The 21,785-nt window shown below is 43.6% G+C and overlaps 1 protein-coding gene across 16 annotated transcripts in view; it reads right to left on the minus strand.

Moving 5' to 3' along the window:
• XPNPEP3 (X-prolyl aminopeptidase 3) overlaps window positions 1-21,785 on the minus strand; it is a 76,416-nt gene that overhangs the window by 21,559 nt on the left and 33,072 nt on the right. For all 16 annotated transcript variants that reach the window (XR_013399033.1, XR_013399032.1, XR_013399034.1 and 13 more), the window contains 2 exons: window positions 2,123-2,185; window positions 533-646 (listed from right to left, as the gene is read on the minus strand). Coding sequence is in view for 11 of the 16 variants with exons in the window: in XM_077949712.1 (XP_077805838.1) it covers window positions 533-646; window positions 2,123-2,185 (177 nt within the window). In the remaining 5 variants the exon portion in view is untranslated. The remainder of the gene's footprint in view (window positions 1-532; window positions 647-2,122; window positions 2,186-21,785) is intronic.

Consider the following 21,785-nt stretch of genomic DNA (forward strand, 5'->3'; position numbering starts at 1 on the left):
TCCGCAGCCCAGGCTGGAGCGCTGGAGTACAGTGGTGTGATCTCGGCTCACTACAACTTATGCCTCCCGGGCTCAAGCAATTCTCCTGCCTCACCCTCCAGAGTAGCTGGGATTACAAGCACGTGCCACCACGCCTGGCTAATTTTTGTAGTTTTAGTAGAGACGTGTTTCACCATCTTGGCCAGGCTGGTCTCGAACTCCTGACCTCAAGTGATTCACTTGCCTTGGCCTCTCAAAGTACTAGGATTACAGGCCTGAGCCACACCTGGCCTATGTTGTTTTATTTTTTAAAGTTCATTTTCCTCATCTATTAAAAAGTCATGTTAATATTTGCTCCTTTCTAACAGAGCTAATTTAAGGATAAAATGAGATAATGCCTGTAATAAGCAATAAAATATTTTTAAAGCAATAAAATATTTTTAAAATGTCAGCTAATTTGTGAAAGCTGAAGGTTAGGGGACCATGAGGTTAGCAGGTTTTCTACTAGGGTATCTGGACCTAGTGGGAGTAGCACTGAGGGCATTTCACATACCTTGATGAGTTGATTATTCTTCACATAGTGCAAAGTGTTTGACCGATTACCACCAGCCACCACAGGTGGATAGGCTAAGATGTCTGCACCACGAGCCCGGCATTCAAATTCAAACTGTGAAAAACAACAGCAAGGTATGACTCAAAGGGTTTCTGTAGGGCTGCCCCAGCCCAGGCTCTCAACTGCCCATACCTCCATACCAGTACTTATCTTAAGTCATTACTGGAAAACTATTCATCATACCTAACCAAACCTTTTATGCTGTAATTTCAGTCCATCTCTTTTATTCTCACCCCATGTACTATAATCTATGTTAAGTATACTCTTTTATTCCCATAAATCCTGTTATTTCAACCCTATTATTAAATCTGTTCTTTTTTCTTTAGTGTTCTCTAAATCTCTTATAATTTTCAAATTAAGTCCAGAAGACAGAAAACTATGATGAAGGCTGAGCCTTGAAATACAATCATGTAAGGTTACTATTTGTTTATTCTGATTTAGCTAAACACTGAAATGTGACTTACATTTTTAACAACAGCTCTAAATTACTAATTCCAATCTTTCAAATAGCTACGAATCTAAATGCTCTGGAAAAGTGAAAATGGATGCTAGGAAAATTGCAGTCCTACTAATTTCACTACGTTCTAGGATACAGGATGGAGCTGGAGGTTGGTGAGTATCTGCTACTATCTACAGCACTTTCTCAACCTCTATTTTTTTTTTGAGACACGGTATTGCTCTGTCACCCAGGCTGGAGTGCAGTGGGGCAATCATAGTTCACTATAGCCTGAATCTTCCAGGCTCAAGTCATCCACCCACCTCAGCCTCCAGAGTAACTGGACTATAGGTGTGTTACCATGCCCAACTAATTTTTTTAAATTTTTTGTAGAGATGAGGTGTCAGTATGTTGCCCAGGCTGGTCTCGAACTCCTGGACTCAAGTGATCCTCCCATCTCAGCCTCCCAAATTTTACAGGCATGTGCCACCACACCTGTCCTCAGCATTTTTTTTTTTTTTTTTTTTGAGACAGTCTTGCTCTGTTGCCCAGGCTGGAGTGCAGTGGCATGATCTTGGCTCACTGCAACCTGTGCCTCCCCGGTTTAAGTGATTCTCGTATCTCAGCCACCTGACTAGCTGGGATTATAGACATACGTTACCACACCCAGCTAGTTTTTGTATTTTTAGTAGAGATGGGGTTTTGCCATGTTGGCCAGGCTGGTCTCGAACTCCTGGCCTCAAGTGATTCACTTGCCTTGGCCTCCCACAGTGCTGGCATTATAGGCATGAGCTCCACGCCCAGCCCTCAGCCTCTTTTTGACATTGACCTAAACAGTATTACTTTTGTCACCTTGCATTGCTAAATTTTCCCTTCATCATCATCTGTTCTACTTTGCAATTTTCTTCCTTTAATTGTAACACAGTATATTTTAGACTTAAAAATGACCAGTGATATTTCAGAAACAAATCCTCTCCAATGACATGCTGGTCATCACTATCATGAAAGCAAACTGCACTACCATTTCTGCAAATCAAATTACTTTATTATATTCACCTCCAACAAGACGGTGAAGCTAACCATCTAAATCTCACCTTAGCATAAAGAAAGCCTTCTTCCACAGGGGCTTTACTGGCAAACATGGTTTCTATGAAAGCCTGCAAAGAGAAAGGAGGATGAAAAGAACATGATCTCATTCTATGTTGCTTACTTGAACATTCAAAATACTGGAGCTCAAATGAAAAGCACCTTTCCCCACAATTTTGTCAACCTGAAGTTGTGACTTACTGGGGATAATAATATAGATTTCTGAAAGGAAAATATTTTGCTTTGATGTGAATGTGTCCCCTCCAAAATTCACGTTGCAATTTAATCCCCATTGGGGTGATAGTAAGAAGTGGGGCCTTTTGAGTAGTGATTAAATCATGAGGCCTCTGCCCTCATAGATGGGATTAGTGACCTTATAAAAGGGCTTGGGGGAGTGAGTTTGGCCCCTCTTGGTTTTCTGTCCCTTCTGCCATATAAGGATACCTAGAGGGTGTCATCTATCAGGAATGTCCCTTCACCAGACACTGAATCTGCTGGTACCTTGACCTTGGACTTCCCAGCCTCCAGAACTTTGAGGAAATACATTTCTATTGCTTATAAATTATCCAATCTCAGGTACTTTGTAATAGCAGCACATACTAAGATACACATTTGTTATTTACGTAACAAAATGCCTCAATAGCACCATGTATGAAATTATGGATTGAATGGTCTAGTCTACATCAAGATTTCCCAACCTCCGTACTACTGACATTTGGGGCCAGATAATTCCTCGTGGGAGAGCTGTCCTGTTCTATGTAGGATGCCAGAAGCATTCCCAATTGTGACAACAGGACATTACCAAAATGCTCCCCAGGGGACAAAACTGCTCCCCCACTGAAAACCACTGGCCTATAGTATAAGTACTTTTATTAATTCTCTGTGATAACCACACCATATGCGTGTGCATTTTTTTTTTTTTTTGAGACAAGAGTCTCACTCCATCCCGCAGGTTGGAGTGCAATGGAGTGATCAGAACTCACTGCAGCCTCAAACTCCTGTACTCAAGTGATCCTCCCACTTTAGCCTCCTAAGTAGCTGGGACTACAGGTGCACGCCACCATGCCCAGCTAATTTTTAAATTTTTTGTAATTTTTAATTTTTTCAGCCTCCTAGGGTGGCTCACACCTGTAACCCAGCACTTTAGGACGCTGAGGTGAGAGGATCGCTTGAGCTCAGGAGCTCAAGACCGGCCTTGACAATATAGTGAGACACTATTTCTCTAAAGAAAACAAACAAACAAACAAACAAACAAACAGGCCAGACGTGATGGCTCACGCCCGTAATCCCAGCACTTTGGGAGGCTGAGGCGGGCAGATCATGAGGTCAAGAGTTTGAATCCAGTCTGTCCAACATAGGGAAACCCCATCTCTACTAAAAATACAAAAAATCAGCTGGATGTGGTGGTGTGCGCCTGTAATCCCAGCTACTCAGGAGGCTGCGACAGGAGAATCACGTGAACCAGGAGGCAGAGGTTGCAGTGAGCCAAGATTGCGCCACTGCACTCCAGCCCGGGCCACAATGCAAGACTCTGTCTAAAAAAAAGAAAACATGAAAACATTTCTTAGTACGAGGTAATGGCATTGCCAAAATGCCCAATAGAGTAAAAGCAAGTGGGGCAATGGTGGGAATATTTGCATGGCTTGCTCCCTCTAGATTCAAATCTTTCCTCAAATGTTTCCTCCTCATAGAGGCCCTTCCTGACTATCCCATCTAAATTAGCACCTTCCATCACATTTCATCCCCCTTCACTGCTTTGTTTTTCTTCATAGCATTTAATTCCAGATGACTTCATGTCGTTTGTTTACTGTCTCTCCTCCGCCAGAATGTAACTATGGAGAGTGAGCGTGGATAGTCTATTGTGCTCACTAATGTATCCTCGGAACCTAGAGCAGTGCCTGGCACATAGTTGGTACTCAGTAAATATCTGCTGGATAATGAGCAATTAAAATCAATTAAAGGGGCCGGATGTGGTGGCTCATGCCTGTGATCCCAGCACTTTGGGAGGCCCAGGTGGCAGATCACGAGGTCGGGAGATTGAGATGATCCTGGCTAACACAGTGAAACACGGTCTCTACTAAAATACAAAAAAATTAGCTGCGCGTGGTGGCGGGCACCTGTAGTCCTAGTTACTTGGGAGGCTGAGGCAGGAGAATCGCTTGAACCTGGGAGGTGGAGGTTGCAGTAAGCCAAGATCATGCCACCGCACTCCAGCCTGGGTGACAGAGCGAGACTCCATTTCAAAAAAAAAAATTAAACAACTGGGTGTGCTGGCTCACGCCTGTAATCCCAGCACTTTGGGAGGCTGAGGCATGTAGATCACTTTGGCAGGAGTTTGAGACCAGCTTGGCCAACATGGCGAAACCCTGCTGTCTCCACTAATATTAGCTGGGCATAGTGGTGGGCACCTGTAATCCCAGCTGCTCAGGAGGCTGAGGTAGGAGAATCACTTGTACCCAGAGAGTGGAGGTGGCAGTGAGCTGAGATTGCAACAGTGCACTCCAGCCTGGGTGCCACAGCAAGACTCCGTCTCAAAAAAAATAAAAAAATAAAAAAATAAAGGACACTTGCACACACAATCACAAATGTTGACAAATAACTTATTCAGCACTATATTTTTAGCATGAAACCTAAAAAATATGGCAGTCCTAGTGGCTTCACTCACTCAAAAGAGGGATTTGTCTTTTTATTAACTTTGCTTTTAACCCTTATTGCCTGGCATAGATAATTGTTGATGTCATGGCTTAAAAAAAATTTTTTTTGGCTGGGCGCGGTGGCTCAAGCCTGTAATCCCAGCACTTTGGGAGGCCGAGACGGGCGGATCACAAGGTCAGGAGATCGAGACCATCCTGGTGAACCCGGTGAAACCCCGTCTCTACTAAAAAATACAAAAAACTAGCCGGGCGAGGTGGCGGGCGCCTGTAGTCCCAGCTACTCGGGAGGCTGAGGCAGGAGAATGGCGTGAACCCGGGGGGGCGGAGCTTGCAGTGAGCTGAGATCCAGCCACTGCACTCCAGCCTGGGTGACAGAGCGAGACCCCGTCTCAAAAAAAAATAAAAAATAAAAAATAAAAAATAAAAATAAATTTTTTTTTAAGAGATGGGGTCTTGCTATGTTGCCCACACTGGAGGGCAGTGGCTATTCATAGGCACAATCATGGTGCACTACTGCCTTGAACTCCTGGGCTCAAGCGATCCTTCTGCTTCAGCCTCCTGAGTAGCTGGGACTATAGGTGCACACCATTGTGCCAGGACAGTTGTGACTCTTTCAAACTGTTATGCAGACTCAACAGGATAGAAAAGTTCCTCTTCCTTCCTAGGTGATCAAATGCCTAATCTTGCTTTACTTCTTTTTGTAATGAATGTGCCTCCTATGAGTCAATTTCTTTACAGAGCATTCCAGGTACACATGACACGCAGTTCAAATGCTACCTACCCTTACTATATGCTTGATATCCTTCCAGTAAAGATCAAGAGTTAAACTGTATGATTGGCACTTCTTAGGATTGTCTTGTCACAACGTAGTCCGCACTCCCAATAAAGATTTAACACTCTTACTTCACTAAGTGCTACCTGAATGTATTTTGACTGTTAAAAAATGTAAAATGGGCTTTCTCTGCATTTCACCCTGCATCTTATAATCAGAACACATCACAAACGAACACTGTAAAGCTAATGGAGAAGGGAGAGTAGAGAGAAAAAGCATTTCACAAACCATTTCATGAAAGGTGTGTGTGTGTGTGTGTGTGTGTGTGTGTGTGTGTGTGTGTGTGAGTGACAGAGAGAGAGATGGGGGGAGGCAGCCCTTAATATTGTCCCATGGATCGTTTCTTAGCTTCCTTATTTTAAAAATCAGTGATTTGAGGCCGAGCGCAGTGGCTCATACCTGTAATTCCAGCACTTTGGGAGGCTGAGGCAGGTGGATAATGAGGTGAGGAGTTCCAGACCTGCCTGGCCAAAATGGTGAAACTCTGTCTCTACTAAAAATACAAAAATTAGCCAGGCGTGGTGGCGGGCACCTGTAATTCCAGCTACTCGGGAGGCTGAGGCAGAGAATTGCTTGAACCCGGAAGGCGGAGGTTGCAGTGAACCTAGATCGCGCCACTGCACTCCAGCCTGGGCTACAGAGTAAGACTCCATCTTAAATAAATAAAAGGAATGGTTAAGGAAAACAAGAATGTTTAACTTTGGAAGACTAAAGGTAGAATATAGAGAAGCAGGCCTCAAATGTTTGTGTGCTATTATGCTATGAGGCTTAATTCTAGCAGGTCTGAAATTAGCCTGAGCTGTTTTGCTAAAGTTCTATATGACACTGATTCGGGCCAAGGCCTGAAGCATACTGATAAACAGTGTTGCGGGGAGTTTCAGAGCAGTTTGTATCAGCTTGTCAGTACTTGATAACAGATCAATGCTTTGTACTGGGTCTCCATGAGCTCGCCAGAGGGCTTTACTATTACATAGCATGGATATGCCTATGTGACCAAAATCAAAAATCCTGAGTGAGATTCCATTTTAGGCTCTTGGGTTCTGAGGTGTTCTGGGCATTCATCACTGGTTCCTGGTCTGTGAGAGAACCACCAAGCCCTTACCTAGGGAGAAAAACAGGAGCCTGCACCTGTCTTCTCCAGACTCCTTGCTGTGAGACAGCCACAGGCTGTGATACATATCTTTAACTTTAATGCAGTTGCTCTATGAAACCTTTTCCCTGTAATGACTGTGTATTTGTAAGCACTGTCTCTGGGTCTTCTTTAACAATTGAACTCTAACTGCCACTTAGAAGTAGGAATGTTGGCCAGGCACGGTGGCTCACACCTGTAATCCCAACACTTTGGGAGGCAGAGGCAGGTGGATCATGAGGTCAGGAGTTTGAAACCAGCCTGACCAACATGGTGAAACCCCATCTTTGCTAAAAATACAAAAATTAGCCAGGAGTGGTGGTAGGCGCCTGCAATCCCAGCTACTTGGGAGTCTGAGGCAGGAGAATCGCTTGAACCCTGGAGGCAGAGGTTGCAGTGAGCAGAGATTGCGCCACTGCACTCCAGCCTGGGTGACAGAGAGAGAGACTGTCTCAAAACAAAACCAAAACCAAAACCAAAACATAGTAGGAAAAGTAAGGAATGTTTAGAAGACAACTAATTCATTCTTGATTTTTTTACTGAGATACAATTCACATCATATAAATTAACCAATAAAATGAGCAACCTAGTGACATTTAGTACATTCACAATGTTTTGCAACCCCCACCTCTCTCTAGGTCCAAAACATTTTCATCACCAGAAAAGAAAATCCCTTACCTATTAAGCAGTTAATTTCTGTTCTCCTCTCACCCTATTCCCTGCTTTTTGTCTCTATGGGTTTACCTGTTCTGGATATTTCACATAAATGGAGTCATACAGGCGGGCGCAGTGGCTCACGCCTGTAGTCCCAGCACTTTGTTTGGGTGGATTGCTTGAGTCCAGCAGTTCGAAACCAGCCTCAGCAACATGGTGAAATTCAGTATTTACAAAAAATACAAAAATTAGCCAGGCGTGGTAGCGCGAGTAGCTCTGCCTTTCAAGTAGCTGGGCCTATAGGCATGAGCCACTGTACCTGGCCTGTTGTTGAACTGTAAGAGTTCCTTAAATAGGCCGGGCGCGGTGGCTCATGCCTGTAATCCCAGCACTTTGGGAGGCTGAGGCGGAGGGGGGAGGGTGGATCACCTAAGGTCGGGAGTTCGAGACCAGCCTGACCAACATGGAGAAACCCCATCTCGACTAAATATATAAAAATTAGCCAGGCGTGGTGGCGGACGCCTGTATTCACAGCTACTTGGGAGGCTGAGGCAAGAGAATTGCTTGAACCTGGGAGGCGGAGGTTGCGGTGGGCCAAGATCAGGCCATTGCACTCCAGCTTGGGTGACAAGAGTGAAACTCCATCTGGAAAAAAAAAAAGTTTTTTTTTTTTTTTTTGAGACGGAGTCTTGCTCTGTCGCCCAGGCTGGAGTGCAGTGGCTGGATCTCAGCTCACTGCAAGCTCCGCCTCCCGGGTTCACGCCATTCTCCTGCCTCAGCCTCCCGTGTAGCTGGGACTACAGGCGCCTGCCACCTCACCCTGCTAGTTTTTTGTATCTTTTAGTAGAGATGGGGTTTCACGTGTTAGCCAGGATGGTCTTGATCTCCTGACCTCGTGATCCGCCCGTCTCGGCCTCCCAATGTGCTGGGATTACAGGCTTGAGCCACCGCGCCCAACCAAAAAGTTCTTTAAATATTCTAGATACTAGTAGAACCTTATCAGATACATGATTTGCAAATATTTTCTCTCATTCCTTTTTTTCACTTTCTGGATAGTGTCCTTTTAAACAATTTTTAAAAAGTTTTTTAAATTCTTTTTTTTTAATAAAAAGAGAGGAGGTCTCACTATGTAGCCCAGGCTGCTCTTGAACTCCTGAGTTCAAATGATCTCCCCGCCTTGGCCTCCCAAAGTGCAAGGATTACAGGTATGAGCCACCATGCCCAGTCCCTTTGTCTTTTATTATTTTTAAAAATTATTTTGTTTTGAGACAGGGTCTCACTCCGTTACCCAAGCTGAAGTGCAGTGCTGCGATCTCGGCTCACTGAAGCCTCTGCCTCCCAGGCTCCAGTGATCCTCCCGCCTCAGTCTTGTGAGTAGCTGAAACTACAGGAGCATACCACCACACCCAGCTAACTTATTTTTGTATTTTTCATAGAGATGGGGTTTTTCCATGTTGCTCAGGCTGGTCTCAAACTCCTGGGCTCAAGAGATCTGCCCACCTTGGCCTCCCCAAGTGTTGGGATTACAGGCGTGAGCCACCGCGCTCAGCCTTTTCATTTATTCTTAAATTGTTTAATTAATTACTTTGTTTTTGAGACAGAGTCTTGCTCTGTTGCCCAGGCTGGAGGGTAGTGGTGTGATCTTGGCTCACTGCAACCTCCGCCTCCCAGGTTCAAGAAATTATCCTCTCAGCCTCCCAAGTAGCTGGGATTACAGGCACCCACCACCATACCTGGCTAATTTTCTGTATTTTTAGTAGAGACAGGGTTTCACTGTGTTGGCCAGGCTGGTCTGGAACTCCTGACCTCAGGTGATCTGCCCACCTCAGCCTCCCAAAGTACTGGGATTACAGGCATGGGTCACCGCGCCCGGCCTTTTTTTTCCTCTAAGGCTGTTTCTCAGTGTGAGAAAAGTGTCCTTTGACGTACAGAAGTTTTAAACATTGATAAATTCTAATTTATCTACTTTTTCTTTTGGTGCCTGTACTTTTGGTATCATACTTAAGAATCCTTTGGCAAATCCAAGGTCAGGAAGATTCACCCTTATGTTTTTTCCTAATAGTTTTATAATTTTAGCTCTTAAGTTTAGGTCACTGATCCATTTTATTTATTTATTTACTTAATTTGTGAGAGAGAGTCTTGCTCTGTTGCCCAGGCTGGAATGCAGTGGTGTAATCTTGGCTCACTGCAATCTCCGCCTCCTGGTCTGGGTTCAAGTGATTCTCCTATTGCCACACGGCAGCCTGGGAACAAAGGGAGACTCTGCCTCCCGAGTACTCAGGATTACAGGCATATGCCACCACACTTGGCTAATTAATTTTTAGATAACGTATGAAGTAGGGGTACAACTTCATTCCTTTTTTTTTTTTTTTTTGAGACAGAGTCTCGCTCTGTCACCAGACTGGAGTGCAGTAGCATGATCTTGGCTCACTGCAACTTCCACCTCCCAGGTTCAAGCAATTCTCCTGCCTCAGCCTCCCAAGTAGCTGGGATTACAGGTGCCCACCACCACGTCCAGCTAATTTTTGTATTTTTAGTAGAGATGAGGTTTCACCATGTTGGCCAGGATGGTCTTATCTCTTGACCTCGTATCTGCCCGCCTTGGCCTCCCAAAGTGCTGGGATTACAGGTGTGAGCCACCGTGCCCAGTCACAACTTCATTCTTTTGCATGTGGATATCCAGCTGTCCCAGCACAACTGACTCATTTTTTTAAAAATTCATCCTTGGTTTGCTATGGTACATGTTTGAAATCATGGAGTGTGGAAATGACAGACCCTGAACTTCATGAGCTAGCAAAATGGATTCGGAGGAAATTCTGAATTGCTGGTAGGTCTAAATATTCAGTAGTTTGGTTAGTGCCTTCAGTGCTGGCTGACAGTAAGCTCAGAATCTCTTTTAGATGAGCTTCTCTTTTTGATCAACAGATGGAGCTCCAACCCAAAGAAACTGTCCTACTACCATTTTTTTGATGAGTCAACTGAGACCAACCCCAGCTAAAATAATTTGAGCGGCAAGTTGACAGTGATGGGTAAAAAAACACGGATGTAAGGGGCTATTCAGTGAAGAAAATGAGCCATTTTCTAGATTACTACATGCAATACCTTGAGGAGCTCTTGTTAAAAATGGTTCCTGAGAATTTTAGATCAAAGAACAGTATCTCTCATTTTGAATACTGCTGAGTGAGAGAGAAGGGTTCACAGGGAAACCCCTAGTTTATTAAAATGGATGAAGGGAGGGGCCTATCATATGTTATCTAGATATGGGCGACTGTCCTGCCCCTCCCTCGTCATACAGTCAGTGCCTCCTGAAGCTGCAGAAAAGCTGTGGATGCAGACAGTATGGTTCTGGTTGTATGAGGACAGAAATGAACTCCATTATTGGCTACCCCTCACCCAGGTTATGATGATACTGTGATAAAAGGCATCCACCAGCATGAACTTCATATGTGACTTTGCTGTTAGATCTCAGGAAGATGTAAAAAGGCAGTTTAAGATCTTTTATCCCAACTTCCTGGATAATAAAAAGATAGTAAGTTTAGGACTTTACAAAAGAAATAAAATCAAGAAAGAAAGGGGACATGAAAAAGAATAAGGTTAGACCCTTAGTTTACACCATATATAAATATTAACTCAAAATGGGTCAAAGACCTAAACAAAAAACTATAAAACTCTTAGAAGAAAACACAGGGGAATATCTTTATGACACTGGGTTTGGTAATATTTTCTTGGATATGACACCAAAAGCACAGTTAACAACAACAAAAAAACAAACTGGACTTTATAAAAATTAAAAAATCTTGAGCATTAAAGGATGCCATCAATAGTAAAAAGCCAACCCTCATAATGGGAGAATATTTGCAAACCATATATCGGATTAGGAATATCAAAAACATATAAGGAATTCCTACAACTCAACAACAAAAATACCCAGCCCGATTTAAAAAATGGGCAAAGGAACTGAACTGGTATTTCTCCAAATAAGATATACAAATGACCAATAAACACATGAAAATATCCTCAACATGTTAAGGAAATGCAAATAGAAACTATGAGATGTCACTTCATACCCGTTAAGGTGGCTAGGACTCAAAAGGCAGAAAATAACAAGCATTAATTGGCAAGAATGTAGAAAAACCGGAACCCCTGTACATTGCTGGTAGAAATGTAAAATGGTCCATGTGCTGTGGAAAACTGGATGGTGGTTTCTCAAAAAATTAAACATATAATCAGGAGGCTGAGGTGGGAAGATCACATGAGCCCAGGAGATGGAGGTTGCAGTGAGCTAAGATGGTGCTGCTGCACTCCAGCCTGGGAACAAATGGAGACTCTGTCTCAAAAAAAGAAAAAAAAAATTAAACACAGAATCACCACAGATCTAACAATTCTATTTCTGGGTATATACCCCAAAGAACTGAAAGCAGGGACCTGAACAATTATTTGTAAACACAGGTACATACCAGCATTAGTCATCATAGCCCAAAAGATGGAAACAACCCAAGTGTCCAAAGACAGATGAAAAGATGAAGGAAACGTCTATACATACAATGGAATAGCATTCAGCCACAGAGGAATGTCATTGTGATAAATGCTACAAAATGGATGAACTCTGAAAACATTTTACTAAGTGAAGTAAGCCAGTCACAAAAAGACAAATACTGTATGCTTCTACTTATATGAAGTAGCTAGAATAGGCAGAGTCACAGAAAAAGTAAAAGTTACCAGGGGCTGGGAGGAGGGGAGAATGGGAAGTTATTATTTATTGAGTACAATTTCTATTTGGGATGATAAAAAAGTCTGAAAAAAGATAGTAGTAATGGTCACACACAGTATGAATATACCTAATGTCACTGAATTTCCATTTTTAGCCATTTTTAAGACATGCATTTAAAAATGGCTAAAATGGTAAATTTTTTTTTTTTTTTTTTTTGAGAGTCTCACTCTGTTGCCTAGTCTGGAGTGCAATAGCATGATCTCAGCTCACTATAACTTCCACCTCCCAAGCTGCTGGGATTACAGGCATGTGTCACCACACCCGGCTAATTTTTTGTATTTTTAGTAGAGATGGGGTTTCGCCTTGTTGCCCAGACTGGTCTCAAACTCCTGGCCTCAAGTGATTTACCTGCCTCAGCCTCCCAGAGTGCTGGAATTACAGGCATGCGCCACCGTGTTCGGCCTAAAATGATAAAATGTTATATGCATCTCACCACAATTAAATAAAAAACACACAGAGGCCAGGCGTGGTGGCTCATGCCTGTAATCCCAGCACTTTGGGAGGCCCAGGTGGGCAGAGTGCTCAAGCTCAGGACCTCATGGCCAACATGGTGAAACCCTGTTTCTCCAAAAATAATGATACAAAAATTGACAAAGGCCAACCCTGATAGAATTTTACAGGAAGGTTTGGGATCCACAACTGCCTGTCATTAAACTCCTCAGACTATAAAAATCCCAAGGGAGATATGTTTATTATCTGAGTTAAAAGGAAGTTTAGAAAGAGAAAGGTTCCAATGAGTCTCTAACATCAGATGTCAAAATGCTGTGTTTTAATATCCGCATGGTAATAAATGAAGAATATTGATATGCAGGCCAGGATCTCATAACCCCAACTCCTGGCAGGGAACACAAGACCTTTCACAAATATGTGAGTAAAATGCCCTGGAGGTGGAGAAGAAACTCTTTTACGTCTACTGGACGGAGTAAGACAGTGTACAATACTCTCTGGGCCTCTTAATGAAGCACTTACGAATGACAGAATTAACTCATGGGATGTGGGGATGCTGCTGTGAAAGGGATAAAAAGTCTGGTTAGAAGTCTGCATAGCTCAGTTGCGTGAGCATCAGATTTTTAATCTGAGAGTCCAGGGTTCAAGGACTGTAATTCAATTTTTTAAAAAAGTTATAAATTTTTTAATTTAAAAAAGTCTGGGCCAGGCATGGTGGCTCATGCCTGTAATCCCAGCACTTTGGGAGGCAGAGGCGGTTGGATCACCTAAGGTCAGGAGTTCAAGACTAGCCTGGGCAACATGGTGAAACCCCGTCTCTACTAAAAATACAAAAATAAGCCGGGCATGGTGGTGGGCGTCTGTAATCCCAGCTACTCAGGAGGCTGAGGCAGGAGAATCACTTGAAACCGGGAAGCAGAGGTTGCAGTGAGTCGAGACTGCGCCACTGTACTCCAGCCTGGGCGACAGATCAAAACTTTGTCTCAAAAAAAAAAAAAAAAGAAAAGTAAAGTAGTAATCTCTATTGGAAAAAAAAAAAAAAAGAAATGCATTTCAATAAGATGGACAATGTCCAAAGAAGCTGTGTCATAAAATGGAAATGAACTATATGCAGCATGCTACCAGGGGATCTATGTGAAAGAATCATCAGATTCATGAGCAAGTAGTCTTTTCCCCCTAGGATCCCTCCTTTCTATTATTTGCCCACGAATGCCAGGCAACTGGACTGCTTCACAGATGGCTGTTCTAGAACTGAGGGCAATTCTGTATGAAAAATAGATGTTCAGAGTCCAGTAGAAAGTAAAATCCTATGGAAAAAGTTAAGTACAAGTTGGTCAACAGGGCTGAATTACAGGCTATAATCATAGTCCTGATAGAAGAACTGGACACAAAAGCCCTATTATTTGGGTAAATATTGATTTTTGGGCTGTCACTGATGGACTTGCAATTGGTCTAACAAGTGGGTCACAAATAACTGGACAATAAAAGAGCCCTCCATGTGAGGAGCTGCTCTTTGGAAATCTCTATGAAAATTCTAAGGGAACAATCAAAGTAGGGCATGCTGATACCAAAGAAACTCTATGCCAGAATTTTAAGGTGATTGGAACCAACAGTTGATGGCCTAACTTGATCTCTTGAAATGGCAACCAAGTCTATGAAATGGGTGGAGGAACTCAAGTCAGCCAGTGATGCACTGAACAGTGACATATACCAGTGGGCTCCACTGAAGCTTAGACTATTCATAAAAATTGTCCTGGCTGCCAACAGTATAGTGCCATTTTCTGTATTTATCCAATTTATCTCCCTATGATTGGACTACCTCAATAGCTGACTGCGGAAGTTTCCTTCAGCGGGAAAGGTTTGCATTCAAATTAATAATAAATGCATTTTCTTTTTTTTTTTTTTTTTTTTTGAGACGGAGTCTCGCTCTGTCGCCCAGGCTGGAGTGCAGTGGCGCGATCTCGGCTCACTGCAAGCTCCGCCTCCCGGGTTCACGCCATTCTCCTGCCTCAGCCTCCCGAGTAGCTGGGACTACAGGCGCCCACAACCGCGCCCGGCTAATTTTTTGTATTTTTAGTAGAGACGGGGTTTCACCGTGGTCTCGATCTCCTGACCTTGTGATCCACCCGCCTCGGCCTCCCAAAGCGCTGGGATTACAGGTGTGAGCCACCGCGCCCGGCCAATAAATGCATTTTCTTGACTGCAGTAACCACTGTATTACGCATATGTATATCAAAATATGTTGTACACTTTATATATAAATAAAAAAATTTAAAAATGATTAAGAAACGCAAGGTTGTTGCTAAGGGGAAGGAAGTCAATAAATGAGTGTACAGAAGCTCAACAGATGCTTCTGGTGCCTCAAGAGATGCTTAAAGCAAGAGAATAATATTCTCTCTTTGCTTTAACTCAGATACCCCTTGGGGTGAAGAACTTATGAAATGCCCTTCTTTTTAAGAAATAGAGTCTTGCTGTGCTGCCTGTGAGTGCAGTGGCTACTCACAGGCACTATCATAGCAGCACCTGTATCACAGTCTACTATAGCTTCTAACTCCTGACCTCAAGTGATCCTCCTGCCTCAGCCTCCCGGGTAGTTGGGACTACTGGCATCACCACCACGCCCAGTGTTCTCCTCCTCTTCTGAAGAGCCAAAAAGAGAGCTGGGCAATAGCCAACCTAACAAGCACACTTCCAGGAGTGACATATGTCCTCAAAACGGATGAAGAAATGGAACAGCTGCTGGATGTGGTGGCTCACACCTGTAATCCCAAAACTTTGGGAGGCCAGACAGGCGGATCACCTGAGGTTGCGAGTTCTAGATCAGCCTGACCAATATGGAGAAACCCCATCTCTACTAAAAATACAAAATTCGCCAGGCGTAGTGGCACATGCCTATAATACCAGCTACCTGGGAGGCAGAGGCAGGAGAATCACCTGAACCTGGGAGGCGGAGGTTGTGGGGAGCCGAGATTATGCCATTGCACTCCAGCCACGGCAACAAGAGCGAAACTCCATCTCAAAACACAAAAAACAAAAAACAAAAAGAAATGGTACAGCTATCCATGACTATGTGGAATAATACAAATAAGGCTATATCTTGATTCCTGTTTCACAGGATACATCTTTTTTTTTTTTTTTTTTTGAGTTGGAGTTTCACTCTTATTGCCCAGGCTGGAGTGCAATGGTGCTGTCTCTGCTGACTGCAACCTCCACCTTCTGGGTTCAGGTGATTCTCCTGCCTCAGCCTCCTGAGTAGCTGGGATTATAGGGATGTACCAACATGCCTGGCTAATTTTGGTTTTTTTGTTGTTTGTTTTGTTTTTGAGACAGAGTCTGGCTCTGTTGCCCAGGCTGGAGTGCAGTGGCCGGATCTCAGCTCACTGCAAGCCCCACCTCCCGGGTTCACGCCATTCTCCTGCCTCAGCCTCCCGAGTAGCTGGGAGTACAGGCGCCCGCCACCTCGCCCGGCTAATTTTTTTTGTATTTTAGTAGAGACGGGGTTTCACCGTGTTAGCCAGGATGGTCTCAATCTCCTGACCTCGTGATCCACCCGTCTCGGCCTCCCAAAGTGCTGGGATTACAGGCTTGAGCCACCGCGCCCGGCCTAATTTTGTATTTTTAGTAGAGACTGGGTTTCTCCGTATCAGTCAGGCTGGTCTCGAACTCCCAACCTCAGGTGATCCGCCCGCCTCGGCCTCTCAAAGTGCTGGGATTACAGGCGTGAGCAGCTGGCCGGATGTATCTATTATAAAGGATCTGTGTTAGGAAAGCAACCTGTGAGAATATTTAGCGAATTAAATTTGAAAATCGATGAATAATCATCTCAGTTAGCACATACAACCATTAACTGAGACGATAAAGGTTTTACAAAGCTACCAGAATATGATAGAATGCTATCTCATGCCATGTTCCATCTATTATAATATCTGTAAAAATAGCTATTTGCATTGTTATTGTGGGTGAATAGGCATAAGGAGGTAGAGAGAAAATTGGGATACTTGGCTCAGTAACAAAAAGAAATAACAAGGTATAACCTGGTGGGCCTACATTTCTGAGAATTCAAAACTCAATGTGGATGATTCTGGAAAGCATATTCAAACGACTCTATTTAGATGTGACTACCACTCATATGACCTAAGCCTGGGGGACTCAATATTTTGGGGTCTCAAATTTATTTCCTAGCTGTAGTAAAGCAGTTGTACAAATGAAACAGTTGTACAAATATTAGTTGTACTAATATTTATGGTGACAACATGTTATGTTCCCATACTCAAAATAAGAGCCTTAGTGGAATTAGGAGCCAGGCTAGGAGCAACTGGCAGGTGGATTTGTTTTTAATGAGGAAAGACATACTGATAAAATAATTTGCTGGCCGGCCATGGTGGCTCACACCTGTAATCCCAGCACTTTGGGAGGCCAAGGCGAGTGGATCACAAGGTCAAGAGATTGAGACCATCCTGGCCAACATGGCGAAACCCTGTCTCTACTAAAAATACAAAAACATTAGCTGGGCATGGTAGCGCATGCCTGTAGTCCCAGCTACTTGGGAAGCTGAGGCAGGAGAATTGCTTGAACCCAGGAAGCGGAGGATGCAGTGAACCGAGATCGCGCCACTGCTCTCCAGCCTGGTGACGGAGCGAGATTCCATCTCAAAAAAAAAAAAAAAAAAAAAAAGAGAAAGAAATAGATTTGCCAATGCCAATAGGGCGCCTTGAAGGCATCCTATTTCAGGAGTAAGAAGAAAAGTGGCAAGCTGAAATGACAGACAGTGCTATCAAAATGGGTCTTAACAATTTACAGCATGCATGATGACAACATGCCCAAACCAACCCAACAACAGGAATAAGCTTGCATGTGAACACAAGCTGCATTACAGATACCTTAATTTAAATGGAGTCCAAGGGATACCAAGCATGACTGCCAGTGATTCATTCCCATGGCAGAACCCCATGTTGTGCATGCATGGGAGACTTGGACCCTCTGGTCTATGGAAATTCTAACTAAAGGATGCAACCAGTTGAGGTGCTTTTTAACAGCTCCAACAATGCAACTGAGTGCCAAGCATTCTTTTCCTGTAGTGCAGTTTGTGGATCCTGGACAAACTTTAAAGAGGACTAGGGTCGTGTCATGTCTTCTCTTCTCTTCTCTTGTTTCTTTTGAGACGAAGTCTCACTCTGTCACCCAGGCTGGAGTGCAGTGGCGCTATCTCTGCTCACTGCAACCTCTGCCTCCCGGGTTCAAGCGATTCTCCTGCCTCAGCCTCCCAAGTAGCTGGGACTACAGGTGCCCGTCACCACAGTCGGCTAATTTTTTTGTATTTTTAGTGGAGACGGGGTTTCACCGTCTTAGCCAGGCTGGTCTTGATCTCCTGACCTCGTGATCTGCCGGCCTCAGCCTCCCAAAGTGCTGGGTTACAGGCGTGAGCCACTGCGCCCAGCTAAACCATGTAACCAGTGGCATGATCATGGCTTACTGCAGCCTTGACTTCCTGGGCTCAAGTGATCTTTCCATGTCAGCCTCCCAAGTACTTGGGACTACAGGCATGTGCCACCACATCCAGCTAATTAAAACATTATTTTTTTGTAGAAATGGGGTCTTACTATGAGGCTGAGGTTGGTTTCAAACTCCTGAGCTCAAGTGATCCACCCATCTTGGCCTCCCGAAGTGCTGGGATTACAAGTATGAGTCTCCACATCTGGCTAAATCATGTAACTTTTCGAGAAGAAAATCTGGCTGTTTTCAAGATGTTTTGAATCTTGAAATAGCAGAGATATGGTCTCTGATCTAGACTCCTATGAGAAATAATATATGGTATATAAGAAGAGGTAAATTGCACAGGGATGGACAAAATAATTACACCATGATTTTGTCTTCTTTTATTTATTTCTTTATTGAGACAGGGTCTCACTCTGTCACCCAGGCTGGAGTGCAGTGGTGCAATCTCAGCTCACTGCAGCCTTGACCTCCCTGGGCTCATGTGATCCTCCCATTTCAGCCTCCTGAGGAGCTGGGACTATAGGTGCATACCACCATGCCCAGCTAATTTTTTTGTATTTTGCAGAGACAGGGTTTTACCATGTTGCCCAGGCTGGTCTTGGACTCCTGGGCTCAAGTGATCTGCCCGCTTTGGCCTCCCAAAGTGTTGGGAGTATAGGCGTGAGCCACTGCATCCAGCTGTCTTATTTGTTAATTTTATTTTTTTAATTTTTATTATTCTTTTTTGAGATGGGGTCTCACTCTGTTGCCCAGGCTGGAGTGCAGTGGCACGATCAAATCTCACTGCAGCTTCAACTGCCCCAGCTCAAGTGATCCTCCTTCCTCAGCCTCCCAAGCAGCTGGGACCACAACACCTGGCTATTTTTAAAAATCTTTTGTAGAGATGGGGTCTCTCCCTGTTGCCCAGGCTAGTCTTGAACTCCTGAGCATAAGTGATTCTCCTGCCTCATCCTCCCAAAGTGCTGGGATTACAGGTGTGAGCCATCACACCTGGCCTTAATTTTTATTTTAATGTAAGCCTTTAGCAGCTAAATTTTGTCTGACTTCTCGCTTCAATGGTACTGCTACATGATGTAAGATGGGGTCAGGTAAAATTGTATTTTAGGAGCTTATAAAATTTAGTATAATACTGATGATGATGATCAAATATATTGAGAGACTGAATTAAAGTGCTGTTGGGATGTTATCCCTATGGAGGAGAATTGGTTTGATGAATATTTAGACTTGATTAATGATAGATTATTATTTCTAATAACTCAGCAGATATATACCATAAAGTGCAGAAAACCGTGGATCAAGGAGTCCAAAGGACTGTACAGTTCATACAAAAACACAAGAAAGTATAATTGGGCCGGGCGCGGTGGCTCAAGCCTGTAATCCCAGCACTTTGGGAGGCCGAGACGGGCGGATCACAAGGTCAGGAGATCGAGACCATCCTGGCTAACACCGTGAAACCCCGTCTCTACTAAAAATACAAAAAACTAGCCGGGCGAGGTGGCGGGCGCCTGTAGTCCCAGCTACTCCGGAGGCTGAGGCAGGAGAATGGCCTAAACCCGGGAGGCGGAGCTTGCAGTGAGCTGAGATCCGGCCACTGCACTCCAGCCCGGGCTACAGAGCAAGACTCCGTCTCAAAAAAAAAAAAAAAAAAAAAAAAAAAAAAAAAAAAAAAGAAAGTATAATTGGATAATTCAGCTGTCTCTTTAAATCAGTACCAACCCTTCACTGATCACTGTAAATGTTTGGATTCTATGTATGCATTTTTTTAGAGACAGGGTTTGCTTTGTCACCCAGGTTGGAGTGCAGTGATGTGATAATACTTCACTGCAACCTTAAACTCTTGGTCTAAAGTGATCCTTCTGCCTCAGCCTCCAGAGTAACTAGGACTACAGGCGTATGCCACAATGCCTGGCTAATTAAAATATAGTTTTTTTTGTAGAGGTGAGGTCTTGCCATGTTGCCAGGCTGGTCTCTAACTCCTTGCTGCCTCACGTGATCCTCCCACCTTGGCCTTAGTGCTGAGATTATAGGGGTGAGCCACTGTGCCCTGCTTGTCTATATATTTTATCTATATGATATTGAGAAGTGAAGTTAACTGTTGTCAACTCAGGATTACTGTTTTATCAAAAAATAGAGTTAATAATGGTTATGGGGACAGAGTGAACTGTTCTGCTAATTCTGGGCTTAGAATTAGCCAGAGCTATTTTGCTAAAGTTCCTTCCTTGGTCAAGGTGTGGCAGGAAATACACTGATTGAAATTGTTAAGAGGAAGCTGGGCATGGTGGCTCATGCCTGTGATCTTAGTGTTTTGGGAGGCTGAGGACGGAAGATCTCTTGAGGCCAGGAGTTCAATACCAGCCTGGGTAATATAGTGAGAACCCATCTCTACAAAAACCTAAAAAATTAGCCAGGCATGGTAGTATGTGCCTGTAATCCAAGCTACTCAGGAGGCTGAGGCAAGAGTCTCCCCTAAGTCCAGGAATTCAAGGCTGCAGTAAACTATGATCTCACCATGCACTCCAACCTGAGTGACAGCGAGACACTGTCTCAAAAAGAAAGCAAAAAACAACAAAAAAACAAAACAAAACCATTAGGAAGGCAGGAAGCACATAAAAAGATGCCCAATACCACTAATTATTAGGGAAATACAAATCCAAACCACGATAAGATACCACTTCACATCCATTAGGATTGGCTATTACCACAAAAACAGAACAAATGTTGGTGTAGAGTGGAGAAATTGGAACCCTTGGTGTGTTGCTAGTGGGAATGTGAAATGGTGCAGCCACTATGGATAACAGTATGGTGGTGCTCAAGATATTAAACATAAAATTATCATTTGATCTAGCAACTCCAGTTGTGTGTATATACCAAATAGAATTGAAAGAGACTTGAACACAAGATATTTGTATACTTATATTCACAGCAACGTTATTCACAATAGTAAAAAAAAAAAAAAACGTAGAAGGAAACCAAATGTTTATCAAAGGATGAATGGACAAATAAAATATGGCATATGCATACAATGGAATATTATTCAGTCTTTAAAAATAATGAAGCTGGGCATGGCAGCTCACACCTGTAATCCCAGCACTTTGGGAGGTCAAGGTGGGCGGATTGCTTGAGCTCAGGAGCTCGAGACTAGCCTGGACAACACTGATAAACCCTGTCTCTATAAAAAATTTTAAAAAATTAGCAGGAATGGTGGCATGCGGCCATGGTCCTAGCTACTTGGGAGACTACGGTGGGAAGATCAGTTGAACCCAGGAGGTCGAGACTGCAGTGAGCTGTGATCATGCTACTGCACTCTAGTCTGGGCATCTTAAAAAAAAAAAAAAGAATGAAATTCTAACGGAAGAACCTTCAAAACATTATGCTAAGTGAAATAAGCCAGTCACAAAAAGCCAAATGTTGTATGATTCCATTTCTATGCAGTAGCTAGAATAGGCAGATTCATAGAGAAAGGAGAGGTTACTGGGGGCTGGAGGAGGGAGAATGGGAAGTTATGATTTATGTACAGTTTCTATTTGGAATGATGGAAAAAGGCGGGAAAAGTGGGCACAACAATGTGAATATCCTTCATGTCACTGAATTGCAACTTAAAAATAGTCACAATGGCCGGGCGCGGTGACTCAAGCCTGTAATTCCAGCACTTTGGGAGGCCGAGACGGGCAGATCACGAGGTCAGGAG

The sequence above is a fragment of the Macaca mulatta genome, chromosome 10, assembly GCF_049350105.2.
Source record: "Macaca mulatta isolate MMU2019108-1 chromosome 10, T2T-MMU8v2.0, whole genome shotgun sequence".
NCBI lineage: Eukaryota > Metazoa > Chordata > Mammalia > Primates > Cercopithecidae > Macaca > Macaca mulatta.